This window comes from Bombus bifarius, unplaced genomic scaffold, assembly GCF_011952205.1.
Source record: "Bombus bifarius isolate JDL3187 unplaced genomic scaffold, Bbif_JDL3187 scf7180000007966, whole genome shotgun sequence".
Taxonomy (NCBI): Eukaryota; Metazoa; Arthropoda; class Insecta; order Hymenoptera; family Apidae; genus Bombus; species Bombus bifarius.
This window is the reverse complement of record NW_022884352.1, coordinates 7,533,950-7,555,456: the sequence shown is the minus strand read 5'-3', so window position 1 is coordinate 7,555,456 and position 21,507 is coordinate 7,533,950. Positions and strand designations below refer to the sequence as shown.

Below are 21,507 nucleotides of genomic sequence, written 5' to 3'. Positions count from 1 at the left end.
TATTGCTTTCGGAGTCTTAGCTTATATGGTGGTGTGCTGCCTTGTCTATTAAGTACAAATCATCGGCGACTGCATGAACAGTCGACAAGCTTTTTCAATACGTAGAGAAGAAGGGAGGGGGAAAAATACGTAAATGGTAGAAAGAGTATTTAAATGTGTTTACACCGGCAGTCTCGTGCTCATGTAAAAAAGTATCTACATCATCTAAATTAAGATCGTATCTGTAATTAAATTATCTGCATTTACTGCAATAAGAGCTAAAAAGGGGAAGAGAAAAGAGATGAATCGTTGAAAGGCCACTAGAATATAATCTTTAAAAATGATACTGGCAAAACTGTAATGTGGCAAAGCTCAAGTTATAAAATATGTATCGAATATTTGTTTCTTTAGTAAATATTTGCCACATTGCAACCGTTTTTCTGTTCCATTGATTTCCTTCCATTTCTTCAGTTTGGATTAATAAGACTTCGCTCGTTATTAAATCCAATTAAAAATAGATTTTGTTTACTAGTTGAGTTCAGTTGAGGGACGTTCGTTTTTTAACTTGAATATTACGCAAAACAACGAGACAATTATGATTGTAACATCACTGACAGCTAAAAGCCCGTGGAACAAAACGGTTAAATTTTGTTCACTAATCTTTTAGTGACAAATCTTCATTTTTTTGCTTCTTCTTCTTTATTTCTAAGCCTTCTCGAACAGTAATCTAGCACCGTTCTAAAAACTTTCACTGGTGACTGAATTTCTTACGTCACTAAGAAAACAGACAACGACCACCATTCCTTTTTAACGCGTAAAATACGTGCGACACCGAAAGAACAATTTGCGCGTGTATGTACAACGATCGCCCGTCGCTCTCTATAGCTGCAAGCGTAGAAAATTTTGTATAAAAATATTCTTCGTATTCGTATATATCGTGTATATATATGTACATATTTTGAATAACCACGTAATTAATACTGCGTATTTAATATCATCGTTCCTTCGTGCGCTCTGCACCACGGGCTTGGTAGCTCAAGGGATAAATACACATCCCAATATTCTACCACTTCAAATTTCTCGAGACCGTGGAAAAGAGGAAAAGAGAGAAAAGGAGAGTCCAAAAAAGAGAATCATGGACGAGAATCAGTGACAGAAAGGAGAAGGAGAACAATCTCGTCTTTTACACCCTGTGTATCACCGGACAGACTATTCTGTCTAGAGATTCTTTGTTATATATATATGTATGTATATATATAATATAATATACATATATATATGTATGCATATACATGTATGTATATATATGTATATATATATATGTATATATATGTATGTATATATATACCTATAGCGAAGTCGTTCTGAAGCTGGTCGAAGTGTTTTCAGTGTGCTTCTTCGGATAACGACGTCGCAACCAAATTCAATGGTACGTCCGAGACATTCTCTTCATCTCCTGCTTCAGTTTCTTCTACCTCCGTGGATAAATGACATTGTTCTCGCCCTTCTGCCTTTACATGCTATTATGATATATAGATATTAAAAAGTTTAAACCTATTAGCCTATAAATTAACGATCATCGAATTGTTTTATGATACTTACATGCATCATATAACTAGGTAAGGGAAGAGAATAATTAAGTTGAGCGGTAGGGGCTGGTGGATGGGCACCAGGTATACGTGGTGGCGTTAATGCAGCCATCATTAAATGGGGTTGAATTTGTCGCCGAAGAGCTGCCAACATGTCCGCACTTTCTGCATCCATTTGCTCTGATTGTGGTGCCAAAATTGAGTCACCTTTTTCTGAATAAAAAAAAAAGGAAAATATATATATAAAAAAAAGAACATATTGACAAAACCTATTAAATTATCAAGTGTATCTAATGCCTACTTCTATGCCTTGTCGGTTTCTCGCCTTTGGGTCTGCGTCTGCGTGTATGTATCGTGTCCCTTCTCATGGTAACTGGACGATTTACTCCATGCAGTTTATAATAGAGTCCACAAGCGTTACAAACCATTTCCCCCTTCATATTCCTTCTCCAAATGGTTGTGGTCATGGTGCCGCAATTTGTACAAGACATATCTACCTTTTTCGCCATATTACCACTGTGTTGATCGAATTGTTGTTTTTGGTCCTCCACCTAAAGAAAAAAGAAAAACGAATGTAACATTTCGTTCTACCATAATATATTTCGTCATCATTCCGGTCGTACCTTTCCCTTCATTTTATTTGACCACGCTGTAAAGTCTTGTGCTTGCTCTTCATTAGATTCGTGTTGATAATTAACGACGTCTGGACTCATTGGAGCTTTACTAGGATAACTTTGTTTTCTACGACACTTGGTCTCCTTCCGACCGATACTGGCAGGGCTCGACGGATTACTGTCCACGGATGTACCCTATAGATTAACGGATATTTTGGAAAACCATTGGATATTTATTATTGTTACATTTAAAACCATTCGGTAATTATTGCAACATTAGTTCATAATCGTGATAAATCGAAACGCAGAGAAAATTTATAACTCGAAATTTCCTGAATATACGTAACCTTCCGAGGGTAAAAGTAATTTCTTGCAGGTACCCGTTATCAAGATAAAAAGGCAATAGAACGGAAAATAGTATTACAATCCTGTTTCTTATTATAGAATAAATTGAAGAATTTCTCATGCGGAACAAAACGCGTTTAAGAATCTATAGAAACCCAACTTATCTGAACATCTGTTAACAGTGAGTTGACATGGTGGACTTAGCGCTTATGGCCTATCACAAAGGGCTTCTCAGTTATCTATTATCTACAAGGCCTACCACGTTTCTTACCTGCGAGCAGATGGGACCTGAATAATCCTAAAAGGATCCCCCTTGACACCCAAGGGTCACCTGACCTGTCCTCTTTTCTATACCTGCAGTTCTTTTCTAATATTTGCATTGAACAAACTGCAAGGACTTCACATGGAAGAACCTTTATTTGCACGAAGATCAGGGTCAAAAAAGTATGAATATAAAAGAAAATAAAGATTTTCCGTGTTTCCATAAATCTCTGGATTTTCTTAAGGTATAATTTTCTTTTTTTTAAGGTATAATTTCGGAAAAACAGTAATCTTTTACTGCTTCTATAATAACTTCGTATACTTTATTAATTCCCGATCGCAATATATAGTTCGTAAATACGTATATTTGGAAAATCCTAAAGGTAAATTGAGAAAAATTCCCAATGACACTTTAAAATACCCACGATTCAAATACAGTAACAAAGATTTATATTATTGAGTTAAAATATCATATCTTAAAGTGTACAAACCTTATTTTCTATACACGAAACATTAGTACGATTGCCGAGTACAGAACAGTCGGGTACAGTACGTTCGATCGTTGTCCCTTGGGTGTCTCTGTAAAACCTAATTTGCGGAGATATTCTGTCCGAATCAACGGCAGTAATACCGATTTGTCTGTTGTTGATCAAGGAACGCAGTAAATTAGTTGCTTCACCAGTAAATCCATTATTTAGTTTGTCACCATTCGTCCTAGTAATCTCTAAACTCCTGTTGCTATATGAGAAGTAAAAACAAAGAATACATTCTTTCAATTCTAAAAACGTCTAATAATGTAATAATAAGATTTCAGGTGCAATATGAAATCTGTAATTAATTAAGTTTTATCTTTAAAGGAACTCTTATCTCTAGAGGAACAACCTGTTACAAACAGTAGTTACATTGATAATCCTAAGGTAAATATGTATTAAGCACACAGGATTATATTTGGATAGTCTTAACAAAAGATAATATAATCTGTCAATAAAAATCTATGTTTGAACTTTGAGACTGTATACATATAGTTTTATTAAATAAACAAGAACATATAAAAGGAAACTACATTTATACACTACAATTTAGCTTTATGGTCTTATCAATATTGTATGACATAAACTACCCTACTACCAAATTTTAAATTCTGTACTCACTTTGCTAATGCTTGCCACAACTTTGTTGTTTCTTGATCAATATTTGTATCTGAACAATTACTTTCTGGTGTATCCATTCTATTTACTGGACTGCGATTAGGGGTACTCGTTTTTGATTCTTCATAATTTGTTTCTACTTTCATTCTTTTGTTAATGGTCATATCATAACCATTTTCTTCCCCCTCAGTATCCTGCTCATCTCGATCTTCTATTTCTAATCTGTCTGGATCAGAACTATTTGAACACGTATCATCTTCTGGTTCACACTTAATGTTATCATGCTCAGGCATGTCATTGGTGCACAACTCCAAATGATGTGTTTGAGTCTGAGGTATAACGTTTTGATTAATGCTGGCCGGAGAGTTAGGCTCCTCATTGAACAATGTTTTGTTCAATTGGAGAAATGACTGTAGAGGACTTAAGCCTGCTACTTTGGCAGTGGAGAAAGATTTCTTCTGAAAAAAAGCAAATTACTATTTACACTACAGGTTTATTTAACTAAAACATATGAAATACTTAAAACTACATACAAAAGAGAACAGAAAAATAACAATTTAATCTTAAATTATCACATTCATTTCATCCAATGCATCACTTTTATTAAAATTCTAATAAGCAAATATTTTATTGATTTCTGCATAAATTCTCATCTATCAGAACAAATTAGAAATACTATTTTAACATTTGCACTTTGTACTTAATTATACTTAATTACAATACATTTATAAGAAAATAATTAGTTACGCACATATATTTTTCTGTTCTGCAATTATTATCAAATTGATAAGGTTAAAGTAGACTGCATTAAAGGAAACCTTGAAGTGTCTTACATAATTACTGATATATCAGGGCAGAGAAGCAAATAAACAGCAGGTTGTATGTGTTAAATGTGTGTTTACAATATATGGAACATACATGTGCTAAGGCACATCCTTATCTACAATCACATATTGCACATTTCCAGTTGCATCATTACTTAGAATGGAATGACTGCTCACTGATGCTACTGTGTTAAATTAAGTCTTACTCTTTTAACCAGAAAATAATATGATTCATATCATTTAATGACCCATGTCCCTATGTTCCAATATTCCTCTATCCATGGCATTTAAAAAAAATATTTGTTGACTACCTGATCATCGTGTGATGATAACTGCTTGGCATAATCCAGGTACTGTTTGAGTATGACATCAGATTTGTGTGACACTTCACGGAAGTTGTGCAGTACATCCAACTTGTACACGCACCGGTGACAAATGATTGGTGGCAAAGAATCTCCATCTTTTACCTGAATAAAATGCAATTACATCATTGCTTTTCTGATCAACCAATACATACTCAGTACCTGTGATAATAATCTTATTAGAATAACTCTAATTCATTCCTATAATATTCCCTATAGAAGATCAAGTAACAGTTACACATTAAAGCCAGTATGGAATGCAATGCTAATAATTACTACATCTTAAATCAAATCTCCTTAATCTTAATCATATAAACACAACTTTCAATATAAAAACAATAGAAGTAATTTTGTTTAATACAAGTGCGTAAAATACAGAATCGAAAATACAGAATCGCAGAATGTGTCCTAATTTCAGGCAAAAATTTAAGATAAATGTCAAAGAGGAATATAAATATAAAAACGGGCGATTTTTTTCTAAGTAGGTTGAACGGAAGCAGAGCTTTTCTCCAGAAGAAGAGAATGTTCATATATACGAGTGCGAATCACGAATAACGAAGATAAAGGAGAAATATAGGATAGAGTGAAATGTGACAGCGACTCGTGGAATCCGCGTGTGAAACCTGATAACAGGCCGTCTAAATAAGGAGCTGCTCCCCTCTCCGTGAGTTCCGCAGAAGCGAGGAGCACAGAGCTTATCACTGCCATTTTAAATCCCCCGTGAGTCGGCTTATCTCGCGGACACATCTCTTGCCAAACTTTCTCCCGTGGCACGCGCACACACACACGCACCCTTGAGATAGTAAGGTGAATAGAGATAGAAGACGACGGTGGAGAGAGAGCAGGCGTGATCGAGACGAGGTAAGAGCGATAGGAGCGCGCGTAAGAGAGAGGGAGACACGATGACGAGTGCGAGAACCACAGATGGTCGCGTCTGATTTATCTTCGTCTCGGCACGAGGACCCGGTGAAAACTCTTGACGAAACTCACCGTAATCGAGAGGCACGTCAGTATCTTATCGGCGAAGTTCCGCTGGGCGCCTTCCTCTTCGAATATGGACAATTTGACACCGTCCGACGATAAACAAAGGCGACACAGCTCGTAGAACTTGGGCGGTACATCGAACATAATTGTGAGCTCCGGCTACGTTGCGCCTTGCGTAAAGCGCGAGTCATCAAGAGGTAGACTCTTTCCTTGGCCGACGTACTATCTTTCTCCACTGCCACTACGCGTTTAGCGACGAGGAAGGGTACACGATCACTTATCACAGTCACCGCCGCGGCTCATTGTCAGCGGCACAGTACACACGGTCATACAGTTATGCTACCACATAGAGAGGAGACCACGAAGAAACAGAATGTTTCTCCGACTTCCTTTTTATGATCCTGCTCACTGGGAGGCGCTGACGATTACTTCCATCTTTGAAGTTACTGAGTTTCACTGGAATCATCGGACTCGACCGATCAAATACTACGCCATCTCCAGGCTTCTTCTGTCTTTCTCCACCGCGTCATCTTTTTTATGTATCGTTTATTAAGTAATTAATCGATCTTACGAATAGTAAGAAACATAGTTAATACTTCCGAATGTATAATTCGAGTTCAAAAGTTTGTTATTTGAATTATACGATTCGATAGTCTTGTCACTCCTTTGTAAATTTTTCAAGCCTTTTCGTCTTGGCAACTGAGAAAGAAATGCATGTTCTAATTTTTAGGTTACGACGTTTATCTTATTCGCGTAACAGGTACTTCTTTCGCGTGTCTATGCACCTTGTAAAACATAACTGTACTTTCATATCGTGAATTATGAATTTAGGATATGGAAAATCAAGACAGATGCGTATCTATGGTACGTATTCAGCGAAATGATTTAAATACATTTATTAAATTAAATGTCGATCTATCCTATGTACCTACACATGAAGGATTGGAAAATTTATATCTTATACAAAATGTATACGTTATTACTAATAGAATTGTATAAATGCTTAAATACAATAAGATTATTAAGATTATTTTATTCTCGTAAGATCGTGATAATGATCAAAATAACGATTCTTTAACTCAATGCCATATACTGATCAGAGATCAGCAATTAAATCGATAGAAGAAACGAGTTTCTTATCACGCGTCATTTTACTAGGAATTTCATTACATCGAATAAGTAGCCCAACCCATAAATAAATCAGGCAAACGGGGAGAATGACTAACGCAAGATTACGCGACCCATCGACCACTTTCGGCCCACGCTATTTTATCACATTTTTAATCCGATCTTCATACATATAAGGTTGTGGTACGATAAACATCAATTTTTAATTTTCGTATAAATTCATCGTGTTATTGTTAAATTTTGTACGATTAAAATATACAAAAATTTGTTTACCTTTTCAGACGATCACGATATTTGCAAGACGATATGAATTAATATTTTAATCACTCGTTGCAATAATTATGTAATTATAATTAATTTGCCTACTCTTTGTTTTATCTATTTATAAATAAATAATATATTAATTTATCGTAATATCATTATATATACCAACATATAGTATTTATTCTTATAATGTATAACAATATTTACACAAATGTACAAGTTACACACATTTTTAAGAAATGTATGCACAAATCACACAATACCAGATGAAGAATTAAATTGATATCCCACATTAGAGAGCTAGAGCTTACTTAATTTTGCCTAAACATATTACATTTTTAAACACAAATTTTGAAAGTTATAGTTTACTGCATATGTCATTTTCTTACTATTGCACATCCGCAGTAGTATGTTTTATTTCTCTGTTCTAACATTAAACGTCATGAATATTAATCAAAGGTGACTAATTCTAATGTACGTACACTCCCTGTATAGAATTATAATGTACTGGAAAAAATAGTCTTATCAATGTCTTACTATCTTCATTTGGACGACAGTTACAAATATCTTTCCTTGCAAAATTGTTATAAAAGTTTAAATAACAAATTATGAATATACATTTTTTACAAGTGTATGAAAAAAATTGTATACACAATTTTTTGCAACATTCAGTAGGGAATGTTTTGTTTCAAAGTAATAAAGAAATATTTTTCTAAAACAAATCCATAAAAACAATGCAAAGATATTTAAATAAGTTGTGATACTCATTTGCGCGCGACATATATAATTCAGTTGGACATATTTTACATTCATAACATAAAATGATTTGTGAGGTATATACTGTACATTTAGTACAAATTCATAAAAGGACTTAAGTAAAATAACATTCATTGCAATATATCTATCTGTAAATCGATATCACAATTCACTTTTAATCATTCTCCTTTCAAGAACATTTTGTTCCTGATGTAACTCTTCCACTTGAGTACTATTTACTTTGCTATCTAACTCAAGTGACCTAATATTTTTATAATATCTCCTATATTTTTGTCTGATAAGCTTTACTTTGTGTTGATCTTCTTTGAGATCGATAGTGGAACCTAATATTAAGTGTATATCTTTAATGTGTGCCAACTTCAGTAAAATGACTTTTCTTTTATTTCTAGCACTTAATCTCCCTAATAGAGTAATATGTCTTATTAATTTTCGATAATCTCGAAGCAGTTGTTGAATAATATCTAGACACAGCCAACGAGTTCGAGCGATGCACACATCTGGAACTATACCGGCTCCAGACTGACAAATATTTACAAGCGCTTCAACATGCGAATCCCCATCCAAATTCGCTAAGATAAAATTCACAAGATTCGGTATTGTAACTGACAGAGAAAACGGATACACCGTGCTATCCTCTTTTCTGTAACGAAGAAGACTAGAGAACTGTTATAGAATACAATCACGAATGATCCATTATAATTACCTTTCGGCAGGGAAAAAAAGAATAGATGGGAATCGATTCATATTATATTCCCATGGTAAATCATTATTATCACCATCTACTTTTACAAATAAAAGATGATCCATTTCGCGTAAATAATGAGCTACTGTTAAGTACACATAAAATATTGCGCTACAAAATGCACAATAAGGAGAGTGGTACATTACGACCACATCCTAAAAAAGATCATTAAATTTAATATTTTCTTTATGGCATTATCTTATAACATTATAATATGTTCATTACTCTTCCCAATTTACCTTTGTTGGATCTAAAATAGTATCTAAGAAAGTTTCAGTTGTCAATTCTGGTACGCACACACTTTTTACGTCCTTTGTTTTGCAACTAACTTTAGTCTTAAATTTTTGCACAAAACGTCTTGAATTATTAGAACGTAATGTGCGTTGTAAAAAGCCTTGGGTATAATTATTTATAAATTGTATAAGTGTATATCGACTAAAATCCTCCTGCATGACATATTGACTCTCATGCTAAAAAAGAAAATTACGAATTAAATATATGTGAAAATATAAAAATACATTCAAATACTTACAGCAACATCTAATATCACAACAGCGGTCTTATCCTTCCTACTTAAAAGGTCTATGCCCAGGCCTTCCGCGAAGTAAAAATAATGTAAACTATCGATCGCTATTAATGTCAAGGTTTTGTTAATTTTACACACTGACTTTGTTAAATTTATATTCGGATGTTCAAGATTATCTCGTGGAAATACAGGTTGATGATATCTGTTTCCTGTTATCCATCTTTTACATTCAGATTTTAAATATGCTTGTTTTACTACGTCTGCAGATCGTACATCCTCTTCATTTGCAGAAAACGCCGATGTTCTGTATTTTTTAATAACAAAATAAAAATATTAACTAATAAAGGAAGTACAGAAACAATTCCTTTCATACCTCCTGGATTTAAGGTTGTCTTCGTATTTTATTGTAGTAGGATCTTCGTTACAACAGATTTCATATGTCTGCTGTGGATTATGTACAGCTGGAACTTTGAAAATATCTGCACCTTTACAGACGGGATAAAATTTATTAGTATGAAGTTTACAGACAGGCATTTCTCTTTTTGCATTATTTAATATGTTCTTTTTACATAAAGAACATTTGTTCATTACAACATTGACACAGCAACTATCGTTAATCCATTTTTGAATCGAGATGCTGGTAGTGAAATCGTTTGTTTGATTTTTGGTTTCCTTCAAAAGTTTTGCACAAAATGTATTTCGCTCCGAATGCCTCGCAATAGCATTGCGACGCTTGAAACTGAGATGCTGAATTATCTCCTTAGGTAAGACATTATCTGCACAATTATAGTACTGGAGTCCAATTTCTCTGATCTAAAAGATTAATGTAATTCTTATTAGATATCCTTTGAATACCGCGATTAGGTTTACAATGCTACATACTAGATTGAAATTGTAATTTTCAGGATGCAAAGGATTACGAGGTGTGAAAAGAAAAAGTACAGGCCCTTTCTTTAAATATGGTGCTAATGTTAATGCTTTTACTCCAGGAGGTTGCAACCATAGAACTGGTTGATGAATAGAACTGCTAATCCAATTTAATATGTTTTCGGAAGTCCATTCAGAGTCTTCTGGATACCTCTATACATTTAAATTCTCAAACTCATTTAATCGTGTTATATATGCAAATGTTTCTACTTTATGTATCCAATGTATTTACCACTGCCCAAATATAAAAACTTTTTTCATGTACTTACTAGAGACTTGCTCCACATAAATAAATTTGCAGATGGAAATTTGTAGATATTATATTCCGTTTCACTAGATAAAGCACTAGTCACAACAGCAAAAGCCAATTCTCTATTAGGGTCCTCTTCCAATGTTCTTATAGCAGCTTTATAAAATTCTTTGTAGCCAGGAGTTTTATCTAACCGAGTAAAATTAAAATAACCTACTACCACAGCCTGCAATTACAGTAACAAATAACTCACTGTTTTATAAATAACTATGTACACTAAGATCCAACATGTAAATTATTTATTTATACTTACATTATAATTCACACGTAAATCTGTTAATTGTTCTTTATGTGTTATCCTAACAATTGGATTCATAATTGTATTAAGAAATTTTATCATATATGACCATGTACGTATACCTCTGTATTCTATACCAGAATCCCTTGAAGGATAAAGCATCAGTACTGGGTAGATTTGTACTTTGTTATACTGAGCTCTACATTCTGAGTTTGGATGCCAGCAATTAATAGCAGCAAAAAATATCTGGGGATCACAAAAATATCTTAGTCTTATTATTGTATGATTATAAAATAATTAATTATATACACATATTTGATACCTGTGAATGATAATATTGAGCAACTATTTCAAATTCTTGACGCACAGCTTGGCTTTCTGCATCCCATGGAGCATAATACATAACAAAACTAAAATCTGCTTCTGTCACCCTCTCTATCATAGCGCTTAAATGTCCTTTATAAAAATCTAAGACAATTGAACTTTGATTAAAAAATGGTTTAGCTAATGGAGGCTTTGATACCTTCGGAGCACTGCAATGAAAATAATCGCCATATAATACAACATATACAATAATAACACATATAATACTATCAGATAAAAACAAGCATGACTTGTTGCTACTGTATTCGTACAGTATTGATACCATACTTTCAAGTTACGAAGTATCTATTGCACAGTACCAAAATATAAAACCATGTTTAAAGTGAGATAACAGTATCACACTAAAGTTAATGAATTTTTAACTAGAAAATCGTTATAACCTAAAACTTACGAACTATGGAGTGCAGCTAAGGTCAAGATAATTGCAAGGAAAAAATGAATAATTTTTCTAGCGTATGAGAACATCTTGCTGGTTAGTCTCTCTTTTATCACGACCTTCTGATGCGACTCTTTGGCCACGTCGTTACTTTTTGAATCTGGTATAGTCGTGTGCGAGTTATCACCATTTCTCGGCGTGCTTGTTTCAACTTCTTCTTTCAACATTATCCGTTAAACCAAAAGGAAATTAAAGGGAGGAGAATATCGTGCGTTAAAGCCTCATCACACACTCGTTGTTTACTCCAGTACTGTCAGTCCAACTATTGTTTATTTAATTAAAACTAATTAGCCGGGGTTTCACGGATTTCGATCGAGCCATCTGTATTTTTGCAAACCGGAAACAGCTGAGCGCTTGTCAACATATCAATGCACGAACAAGATTTAATATTCATATAGTTTGTTTCAACTAAAATTGAAGGGGTTGTTTGCGATATTCTCTCGTATCTATCGAAAGCAATAAGTATTATGGAAGATTAACTGATATTAAATATATGTATATATTATAAATAAATATATTTGAAAAGTGAAAATAGAGCTTTGAAAAATTAGAAGTGTTCTATGATGTTTAATGCTTTTTACGAGAATTTATGTCCAGATAAGGAGCAATATATAAATACAATGTTTTCATTATGTGATTGTATTTTATACTAATGAAAAATTACAGGAAAAATTACAATGAAAAGTTTATTAATTTTTTTACCAAACAGGCTTTACAAGGAAAAACCTGGATACATGTTTGGTAAAATAGTGTATGATGATAATACAGGAGTAAAAAAATTTTATGTCATTGGTGTATGTAAGGTAGATAATTTAGAAACAATGAAATGTGCCAGTATAATTGGATATTATTCTGGCAGCGAACACAAAAGAGGATATGTAGATAAAAAATATTTAGACTGGATTAATATATGCTTGAATTCTACATTTTACTCTAAGTGTGATATTTATGACTACAGTCTGAAAGGTATTATTGTGAACAATAAAAAAATTTCTACTCTACACTGTCATACAGCCATTATAGTATATGATCAATCAGCATTTAGAGAAACAGAATTATTTGCTCAAAAAGCAGTATCTGGAGACCACTTTTATGAGTTAATGAAAATCATACAAAACAAGCAAATTGAGAGAGAAATACAGAAGAAAGGAAAATGTACTTATGTAAAAGAAACACTACTTGTGTATCATATGTTCTTATACTTTTATCCAGTCCTTTTTCTTGCTAAAATAACCAACAAGTTATTACCAGTTTTAAAATATTCTTTTCTTGGTTTGCATGTTAATGGATGGTTGGAGAATGTCAAATGGATGTTAATCACTGTAATAAAGAACAAAAAATTTAATTTGAAAACTGGTAATTATGTTTTTGCATTAATGATAGATATGTTATTGGGAATTTCAATATTACAGTTATTATTGCATTACTTTGAGTACATATCTCCATCTCAGATACTTTTGGATAATGCAGAGGTAATTTTAAAATATACATTGAAAATAATATTAAATTAATGGTAATATTTTAACGTATGAGTATTTTACAGAAGGCTGTCACATTTTTGAAGGATTTAATTAACTGGCTAATGGGTGTACCCGCTGGTTTAAAATTAAATCATGCCTTAAACAATATGCTTGGGAAATTTTTTCTATACCACATACATATGTGGTGGACATTCTTAATATTTATGAAACCTGTAATGGATTTTACATTCGAAGTACTGGTATTATTTGGAAAGCTTGGTATTACATTTCAAATAGCAATAGCAGCTGATCTTCTAGCACTTGTCAGTTTTCATGCTTATTGTATCTATGTATATGCTGCAAGGTACTAAATATATAAGTTATTAAATATATAAGTTATAGAAACTGCAAAAATGCAAACTGAATAATAATTCAATTTTTTATCAGGCTTTTCAATATTCAATTAAAGGGTATTACTGCTTTGTTTCGACTATTTTTGGGTAAAAAGAAGAATCCATTGAGAGAAAGAATTGATTCTTGCCAATATCAACCTGATCAACTGTTTGTAGGAACTCTATTGTTTACTATTCTACTGTTCCTCATGCCAACAACTTGGGTCTATTATGTAGTTTTTACCATGGTACCTTATAAATAATTAAACTGTGATTATGATTATGGTTGAAAAATTCATAAGTTCATTTTACAGCTCAGATTAGCACTAATCAGCTTTGGAGGTTTGTTGACAAGAATGAAGTTTTATCTTCAAGTTATGCCTGTATATACATTTTTTAAGTGGTTATTTCATTCTTATAGCACATGCAGTAAGTGAAATACTTTTAATCAATTGTCAACTAATTGCAAATGCTGTCAATTTATTGGATTACTTACAAATTACACGATTTGTATGTTCTAGGTATTGTTAATATTAAAGTATATTCAAATAGAACAGAAGGTCCAATAATATTAATAATGACAATGGTAGTAGCATCATGGCATTATACATGGGACAAATGTATACCAGACACAATTAATCGTCATCCACCCATAGAATGGAATAAGATAATAAACAATATAATATGGGGTGAATTACTCTATCCATTATAGATTCCTATTTATAGCTTTATTTAACAAAGAACTTACATGTGTATATATCTTACTTAATTCTAAAATAAACATTGTTAACTAAATTAGATTCCATTAGATTATTCAATTTCATGTTTTATACTTTTCCTTTTGTTTTCCATATATTTGTTCAACAATTGCTGGGTCAATATTTTTGATCATAGCTTCATCAATATCATTTTCTTCCCTCAAGATACCAAAGTATATGAAAAAGACAGCTAGGCTTAAGCCTATAATTAGACCTTCACAATTTGGTCGACTTCTACCTTCAATTGTACGTCTAGCAGGATATGTTGCTGCTTTAGATGTTGAGTATTTATAAGGCTTGTCATAATCATCGTCATCTTCATCTGTTTTCTTTGAATTGATACTATATTGTAAGGTGGAACACATTTGAAGAAAAGATTGCCTAAAACAATATGTCACTTTTTATCATAGTTTCAAAATACTTAAAGAACCTAACCTCTTTTTTAATACGAATAATTTAAAGATTTAATACAAGAAAAGAGAGTATCATGTATTCAAATATACCTGTTCTCTAAGAATGATTTGCTACTTTTAAGATGTAAAACATTTTTTATTAATTTTAAATGCATCATTCTTACAAATAAGAATTGCTCAACGTCTAATTTGGAAATTCACGTATTAATTTTACCAAATATTATATATATATATTATATTTGGTGTTATTTCTCTTTCTTTACGTTTTATTTTGTAAATAATAAATATCACTTAGATATTTATAGACATTTGTACTTTCGATGTCCTTTTATCGTTCAATATTGTTTAATGCTATGAACAGACGTGTCCATGTCCATACACATGTTCAACGATAACTAACTGTAGAAACAGTTATTTTCGTATATTTGTTGCTTAATTTTTATTTAGTATCAGCTACAAAAATATTATCAGTACTTTAAATGTTGCAACTTTATAGATTCAGAATTATATTCATGCATAGAACACTGAAGTGATTTATACGATGGGATTGGAAAATACGTCAAAATTTAAGGTTATAAGTTCAAAATCGGGAAAACGAATGAAAAAAAACTATAAATCGGGAGGTGGATATTTAATAAATTTTATTCATGTTCCTATATACATAATTGTGACATGAATTTTATTCAAGATTCTGTATAACGCGAGTTTATAGATTTTGAATTTATCATTTACAGAAATTACAGATAAAATAGATAACAATGTTGATACCTCTGCATGTGATACTAATCAAGTGGAAAACGTGAATAAGCGGAACATGAAACGTAAAAGACAAAATAAAAAAAGAAGAAACAACATTAATGATAACATTGATGAAAATATAATTAAAGATGACAAAGAGGAGAATGTCTATACTGAGATAAAAGAGAATCAGGATGTAGAAGACACGAAGAGCGATGAAGAATCATCACCAAACAAGAAAGCAAAGTAAAAATTACTATATATTCATATTTAGATTTTAATTATTTTTTATATTAAATTATATATATGAAAATTGCTTTGTCAATAGTATAGATACAACAAATGGTTTAAATGATACAGAAGAAATTTATAAAAATAACTCGAAAACTCCAAGACAGCCTTCTAGAAGACAATTAAAAAAACAAAAAGTTGAGCAAAGAAAGGATAAAAAAAGGATGGCCAGTAGAATTGAAGCAATGACGAAAGGACTTAATTATGTTTCAAAGGTTTCTTTTATGATGTCATTTTTTAAAATGGTAATATTCAAAATGAAACAATTTTTAATTCTACCTATAATAACTTCATTTATAGTGGAAATATGCACGAAGTGAATGGAAGTTTGAAAAGATAAGACAAATTTGGTTAATTGACAATTTGCTAGATGAAGCTTATATTCCAGATGACATTTTTCCAATAGTTTTAGAATATTTTGAAGGATGTAAAGGAATGGCTCGAGAACTACTTTTAAGGAAAGGCTTGGATGTTGTAAGGAAAGTAGAAAATGAACGAAATAAAGACGAGGTAGAATCTGTTGCTTATCAAAGGGCAAGAAAACTTCTACAAGCTTTACCTACCGAAACCTAAATAATCTGAAGTTATACTTAAAACCTATCAACTAGTTCATACTTTTAGTGAAATTTATTTTACATTTTGAAATTTATTTTACATTTTTTTTTATACATTATCCCAACTATTTGTTTCTTTATTCACGAAATAGATATATCAAATTTTTGTAAATAATTAAACAATTAAATTTTATCTGTTTATTATATTAAAAACAATTTATTTCACATATATATATGAGAAGCTTACAATTGGTTTATTCTGGAGATATATATAAATAAAAAGTTATACTGTATTATACACTTATTACCATACAATATTATACAAGTACTTTAGTAACCATAAGGTTACTCCAACAAAATTACAGTTAAACTAGATTACATTATTCTGAATACTTATCTACAAATTGTTTAAGTTTATCTACATCCTGGAGACCAACAATTCTGTCTAAAACTTTTCCATCCTTCATTGCGATCAAGACTGGAACAGAGCCAACCTACATATATAAAATTTCTATTATTTTCATTATTTCAAGATAGGTAACAAATTTATAAAAATAAGAAATAACCTCGTAATCTAAGGCAAGATCGCTATTCTCGTCGATATCAACCTTTGCCAGTAAAACTTTTCCTTGTTTCTCTGCGATTACCGATTCTATACGAGGAGTGAGCATACGACATGGATTGCACCATCTATAAATCAAATTAAATTTATTATGATAAATTTATCATTAAAATCATTATGACAGTCCAATTTTTACATACGTTGCGAAAAAATCAACGATCACAGGCACTTTGGAGTTTTTAACGCGATCGTTGAAATCTTTTGGATCTTGAACTTTGAAAGCAGTTGAAATCGATTGTTCTTGAGCCGGTGCATTTGCAAAGGCTCTTGTTCCTAGAGCAATACGTACAGTTCTCAATCCAGTTCGGAACATTTTAATGTTTCGTTGATATAGAATAACCTACGACGTGTAGCAGATGTGTAGTAACTACGAATAAATTCTAAAACGTAATAACGATTTGATCAGTTCTAACCTAAACTCTTGTTCGGAAGATTGTACCGTACTGTTGATTGGGATTGAATGAGGTTAGGTATAAAATAACCAACAACGTAAAAATAAATTCTCCACGTGGTGTCGTTTGTATAGATTTCATTTTCGTCGAATCAGCTGAGAACTTTTCATTCGGTAAACAATAAATACAGATTTACGCTGTACATGTTTGTTATTTCATAGAACTGTGTATATTTAATAATGATACAAATTATATAACTTTTAAATATAAACATAATTAAACGATTGAAAATAATATTTATATGTGTTTATCCTTATAAAGAATCACTAAAGAAAATAAAAAATAGAAAAAACGAATTGATTGGTGTATAAAAAGAATAGAGAATCCTATTTAAACAAATACCGATGATCTTTTTATTACATGCATTTTTCAAAACAGTGTAAGATTGTTCTAACAAGCGTTTTCATACAGTTAAAACACTGTATAAATTGTTTAAATTCTATCTGATTATTTATAATTGAATTTGATGGAGTAATCAAATTATAATTTTCACATCACAACTTTTCAAGGATTAAGATCAATTTATTTTATAAATACCTACCCATGTGGAAAAGCGATGTAAAATACTTGTGTTGTAGCCATGACTTTGATCGAGGATAAAGCTTTGGGAACCCTATCTTAGAAATCATTTATTGAGAGAGTTCTCATTTCGTCTAATATTGTTTCTTCACCTTTGAACGTGTAGAAGATATAGCCACGAGATAAATAATGAATCAATTTGTTATAAATTTTGCCATCGTCAATATATTATTTTATTTTATTTTATTCATTAATACTTTCCTAAAGAAATTGTCCATGCTATTAGATCCTTTATTTAACCGCTGACCATTTAATTCGTTGATCTTGGTATCTTGAACTGGCGAGTCATTTTGCCAATGACCTACTCTCGTTTTGCGGCCTCGAACGTTTGGACCTCGGTCATGTCCTAATCCTTTAAGCATACGTTATGACACTGAAACATCTAATGACTAAATTCCTTCTATGAAGTGGACTAAAATTATTCAATTGGAAGAGTTTACTCTACTGTATTGTCTATTATCGACAGAGTCGACAGCCATGACTTCTTTACTGATTATTTACAATTTTTTAGATTTTACGTTTACGAATTTAAAAATTCATTTTAATACATCTATGGAAAAAATACTGCTGATGACTATCATTACAGCCTTCACTGAAGACTTCCTAGAAGTTTATATTATGAATAGAATTTGAATAATAATATATCCTCCGAAGTTTCCTTTTCCGAATGCTACGATTCTTCTACGAATATCAGAGGAATCCATTTTTCCAGCTTATTTTCACACATGACGATTGTCAAAGTAATTAGTTTGCAATATTGATGATCGTTCACCTTGTCCAATAACATTAAATGTTTTCTATTCATTACTATTGTATTCCCGACTAATGATACAATACGAATAAATTAGGAGATATCCTGTGTTTTCACCTGATGAAAGAAGCATTAACTTAATTATTGAATTTCACGCCTAGAGTGATGTAATGAGCACGAATGCTAGGTGCAAAAGCTTCTACTGTATAGCATGGTCCTAAATTAAAGCATTATGTGGCGGCACCGATTGATATCATGACACTCAGGGTCGATTCGCAACATATTCTTCAATGTTTTTGAATAGCGATTGAATCAAGGCTAAATTACACTTTATACAGTTCTAATTGAGATTTCGGTTCCTTATTGTACACTTTGAATTACTCTGTACTGAAGATCATTAAAATTGTCTGAACATTTGCTATTCTATTAAGAATAAGAAAATAGCGTACCATGTAAAGAAATGGAGCTTCTTTGTTGTGATCAATAGGAGTTGCTTTCTCAATATTTATAAATGACGATCATTTGAGGGCTGTGGACATTTCTGGAAGCTCTGTTCTGATTCGCAACTCTTTCCGAGTACAGTGTTTGGCGATGCCTTCTTGATATATATGTATTCCATCACGACGAAATTGAAGCTTAAAATTTGCATAATGAGCCAAAGAGGAAAGAATCGTAGAAGACTTCGATGGGAGAAATTGCTAGGAGGATTTTTTAGTAACAAGAGAACCGTTGCAGGAAATGAGAAATTGTAGTAACAAAAAAAGCAGTATGGAATAATAATGAAATACCAGTGGAATATCATAATAAGTAATGCGAATAAGAAATAAAATATTAACGATCAAGGAAAAGGAGTTTCAGCAATACAAAAATGCAAGATATAAAAACAGGAATTCCAGTAATAAAGAAATAGTAAGAATACTTGAAAAGGAGTTGCAAGAATGATAAAGGAGTACAGAGATACCAAAGAAAGGATTTCAGCAATAAGGATTCATAGAAACAATAGAAAAGACAAAACAAGGACATAAACCTGTAAATTAAATTATAAGACATTTTACTTAAGTACTGATGAAAATTACTACTGTTTAGATTTACAAGAGATCGTACTTTGCTCCTTTGCGATACATACCCGACAGGAGAAACTAGATCAGACTGATCTCTGACTTTGACTGGAAGATGACTCATTGCTTACAGTTTTGTAATGGTCGTTACGTAAAATGAAAATACATTACGTAATCCGTTTCTTCGCGCGTTCTGAGAGGGCGTACTTATGAAAATAATAGATTTTCTCCATGGGAAAGCCTCTATTCATGGATCAGCACGACACGACAAGAAGCAGACAATCGTTCCCTCCTTTCACGTCGAAACAAAGTCGCGACACACTTTCAATTGCCTCGTTATTAATTTCAATAAACACGATGTTTCATCAGCCACATCTTTATAGCGCAACGATGCGTATGATAATAAAAATGAAAGTTTCTCGCATGAAATCACTGGATTTTTCATACGGTTAATAAATTCTGGATCCTTACCAAAACCTGTTGATACGATTTCCAAATAAGTCAGCGATGAAAATGAAATAAGGAGGAGGAGAAGATGTTAGAATTTACTCGATGTAACTTTGTAGGTTTAAAATGAAGGATGTTGCGCAAGATAGAGCATCGTTGAGATATGACGTGAACCATTACATTCAAGACAGATGGTTTCTTTGAAGCAAACTAGTCAGCTTTAGTCTTCAAGGTCTTGGCTACCTTGGTCACCGGACCATTTTTCTACGTGACCATGTTGATGTTTTTAATCGTAGAAATTTTTTCTTGCAACCAACAACACACGTATTATCTCGCCAAGAAACAACACGTTCGTGTGTCTACTTATTGCGTAAAAGCACCAAGCTGTTCCCTTATACAGCAACGACGCCGCAACGACTGCTGCAGCGAAAATACACTATATCATGGTAGAGCGACCTCCTTTAAAATGCACTCACGCAAAGCAAGGCTATGAGAGGATTTTTCTGCGTTCTTGTTTCTATTTTGTTTGATATCTAGAATTCTCGATATTCATGCGTAATTTTGTGTCGGCGACTTTCGGGTGATATTCCTGGAAGAGTGCCATAATTTTGTGAGTAATTCTCTGTATAATAAAAAAATATAATAAATATAAAATAGAATAATATGGACGTATAATAATAGTATTATCTTAAGTTAAATACCTGAGGCTTTTGATACATTCAGCAATTATTTCTTTTATATATGGAAAGTTTAAAAACAATGCTTGTGAAATAAATAGGAAAGAAATTACTGCACTTATTACAGCCGTCAATGATTCTCTTTGAAAGTCCATTATTTCAAATAAACTACCATACCTTTCATCTTGTTCCGGTAATCGAGGGTTGAAAATGGGTTTTTGGGGATGAAATCAGTTACGAATATGGATTGAAATATTATTACCAGTTCATTCGACGTTGGTACGTTTTCCTCGTCACTCGATTGAAATTAAATCTATTGCTGAATTGCCAGGAGCAGTAGGCAGGATAGAAAACTCTGAAAAAAGAAATAGAACGCCGGGGGTTTTGAATGGAGGAGCTGAGTTTGTAATCGCAGAGAATAGAGGGGCCAGGGGATCTAGTCAGAATACTATGACATTGGGGTAGGAAAATAAAGGG

General features: G+C 32.3%; 5 protein-coding genes and 1 long non-coding RNA gene across 9 annotated transcripts; 2 read left to right on the top strand and 4 right to left on the bottom strand.

Annotated features, from left to right (window-relative positions):
* Window positions 1–1,293: 1,293 nt before the first annotated feature.
* LOC117211599 (transcription factor stalky-like) lies at window positions 1,294–6,282 on the bottom strand. 2 transcript variants are annotated; one of them, XM_033455700.1, is made up of 8 exons: window positions 6,113–6,250; window positions 5,072–5,227; window positions 3,940–4,394; window positions 3,280–3,526; window positions 2,192–2,377; window positions 1,870–2,119; window positions 1,582–1,781; window positions 1,294–1,499 (listed from the first exon to the last, which is right to left on the bottom strand). In XM_033455700.1, exons 1-8 carry the CDS (start codon window positions 6,248–6,250, stop codon window positions 1,365–1,367), a joined length of 1,767 nt encoding a protein of 588 aa, XP_033311591.1. In that variant the 3' UTR covers window positions 1,294–1,364. The 2 variants fall into 2 exon arrangements, with proteins under 2 accessions (XP_033311591.1, XP_033311678.1); XM_033455787.1 differs by having other exon boundaries at window positions 1,359–1,499; window positions 3,940–4,391; window positions 6,113–6,282.
* Window positions 6,283–6,703: 421 nt separating this feature from the next.
* Window positions 6,704–7,998, top strand: LOC117212268. 2 transcript variants are annotated; one of them, XR_004488426.1, is made up of 3 exons: window positions 6,704–6,970; window positions 7,265–7,411; window positions 7,516–7,998. It is a non-coding gene; the product is annotated as an uncharacterized LOC117212268 (long non-coding RNA). The 2 variants fall into 2 exon arrangements; XR_004488434.1 differs by having other exon boundaries at window positions 7,265–7,417.
* Window positions 7,876–12,173, bottom strand: LOC117211443 (thioredoxin domain-containing protein 11). 2 transcript variants are annotated; one of them, XM_033455437.1, is made up of 11 exons: window positions 11,794–12,173; window positions 11,341–11,551; window positions 11,034–11,264; window positions 10,740–10,946; window positions 10,426–10,623; window positions 10,113–10,356; window positions 9,917–10,028; window positions 9,550–9,847; window positions 9,257–9,487; window positions 8,979–9,172; window positions 7,876–8,915 (listed from the first exon to the last, which is right to left on the bottom strand). In XM_033455437.1, exons 1-11 carry the CDS (start codon window positions 12,003–12,005, stop codon window positions 8,417–8,419), a joined length of 2,637 nt encoding a protein of 878 aa, XP_033311328.1. In that variant the 5' UTR covers window positions 12,006–12,173; the 3' UTR covers window positions 7,876–8,416. The 2 variants fall into 2 exon arrangements, with proteins under 2 accessions (XP_033311328.1, XP_033311245.1); XM_033455354.1 differs by having other exon boundaries at window positions 8,417–8,915; window positions 9,917–10,356.
* A 146-nt stretch (window positions 12,174–12,319) lies between these two features.
* On the top strand, window positions 12,320–16,844 carry LOC117211543. The gene is made up of 8 exons (XM_033455569.1): window positions 12,320–13,310; window positions 13,382–13,662; window positions 13,746–13,938; window positions 14,005–14,119; window positions 14,212–14,379; window positions 15,596–15,845; window positions 15,928–16,105; window positions 16,191–16,844. The coding sequence occupies exons 1-8, from the start codon at window positions 12,516–12,518 to the stop codon at window positions 16,461–16,463; spliced, it is 2,253 nt and encodes a 750-aa protein (XP_033311460.1). The 5' UTR covers window positions 12,320–12,515; the 3' UTR covers window positions 16,464–16,844.
* On the bottom strand, window positions 14,397–15,453 carry LOC117212087. Its single transcript, XM_033456611.1, has 2 exons — window positions 14,952–15,453; window positions 14,397–14,829 (listed from the first exon to the last, which is right to left on the bottom strand). Exons 1-2 carry the CDS (start codon window positions 15,017–15,019, stop codon window positions 14,511–14,513), a joined length of 387 nt encoding a protein of 128 aa, XP_033312502.1. The 5' UTR covers window positions 15,020–15,453; the 3' UTR covers window positions 14,397–14,510.
* Window positions 16,676–17,596, bottom strand: LOC117212019 (thioredoxin, mitochondrial-like). The gene is made up of 4 exons (XM_033456492.1): window positions 17,480–17,596; window positions 17,207–17,406; window positions 17,011–17,134; window positions 16,676–16,938 (listed from the first exon to the last, which is right to left on the bottom strand). The coding sequence occupies exons 2-4, from the start codon at window positions 17,377–17,379 to the stop codon at window positions 16,825–16,827; spliced, it is 411 nt and encodes a 136-aa protein (XP_033312383.1). The 5' UTR covers window positions 17,380–17,406; window positions 17,480–17,596; the 3' UTR covers window positions 16,676–16,824.
* Window positions 17,597–21,507: the final 3,911 nt, after the last annotated feature.

Excerpts from the sequence above, each read along its gene's own strand:
- LOC117211599 (XM_033455700.1), bottom strand. The coding sequence starts at position 6,250 with ATGTTCGATGTACCGCCCAAGTTCTACGAGCTGTGTCGCCTTTGTTTA. Across the intron at positions 2,120-2,191 it reads CAAATAAAATGAAGGGAAAG|GTGGAGGACCAAAAACAACA; the intron begins GTACGACCGGAA and ends TTTTTTCTTTAG. Across the intron at positions 1,500-1,581 it reads TACCTAGTTATATGATGCAT|CATGTAAAGGCAGAAGGGCG; the intron begins GTAAGTATCATA and ends ATATCATAATAG.
- LOC117211443 (XM_033455354.1), bottom strand. The coding sequence starts at position 12,005 with ATGTTGAAAGAAGAAGTTGAAACAAGCACGCCGAGAAATGGTGATAAC. Across the intron at positions 11,552-11,793 it reads TTAGCTGCACTCCATAGTTC|TGCTCCGAAGGTATCAAAGC; the intron begins GTAAGTTTTAGG and ends TTTTCATTGCAG. Across the intron at positions 9,848-9,916 it reads GACAACCTTAAATCCAGGAG|AACATCGGCGTTTTCTGCAA; the intron begins GTATGAAAGGAA and ends TAAAAAATACAG.
- LOC117211543 (XM_033455569.1), top strand. The coding sequence starts at position 12,516 with ATGAAAAGTTTATTAATTTTTTTACCAAACAGGCTTTACAAGGAAAAA. Across the intron at positions 13,939-14,004 it reads ATTATGTAGTTTTTACCATG|CTCAGATTAGCACTAATCAG; the intron begins GTACCTTATAAA and ends TTCATTTTACAG. Across the intron at positions 14,380-15,595 it reads AATAAACAATATAATATGGG|AAATTACAGATAAAATAGAT; the intron begins GTGAATTACTCT and ends TATCATTTACAG.
- LOC117212087 (XM_033456611.1), bottom strand. The coding sequence starts at position 15,019 with ATGATGCATTTAAAATTAATAAAAAATGTTTTACATCTTAAAAGTAGC. Across the intron at positions 14,830-14,951 it reads AAATCATTCTTAGAGAACAG|GCAATCTTTTCTTCAAATGT; the intron begins GTATATTTGAAT and ends ATATTGTTTTAG.
- LOC117212019 (XM_033456492.1), bottom strand. The coding sequence starts at position 17,379 with ATGTTCCGAACTGGATTGAGAACTGTACGTATTGCTCTAGGAACAAGA. Across the intron at positions 17,135-17,206 it reads ATCGTTGATTTTTTCGCAAC|ATGGTGCAATCCATGTCGTA; the intron begins GTATGTAAAAAT and ends TTTGATTTATAG. Across the intron at positions 16,939-17,010 it reads ATCTTGCCTTAGATTACGAG|GTTGGCTCTGTTCCAGTCTT; the intron begins GTTATTTCTTAT and ends TTATATATGTAG.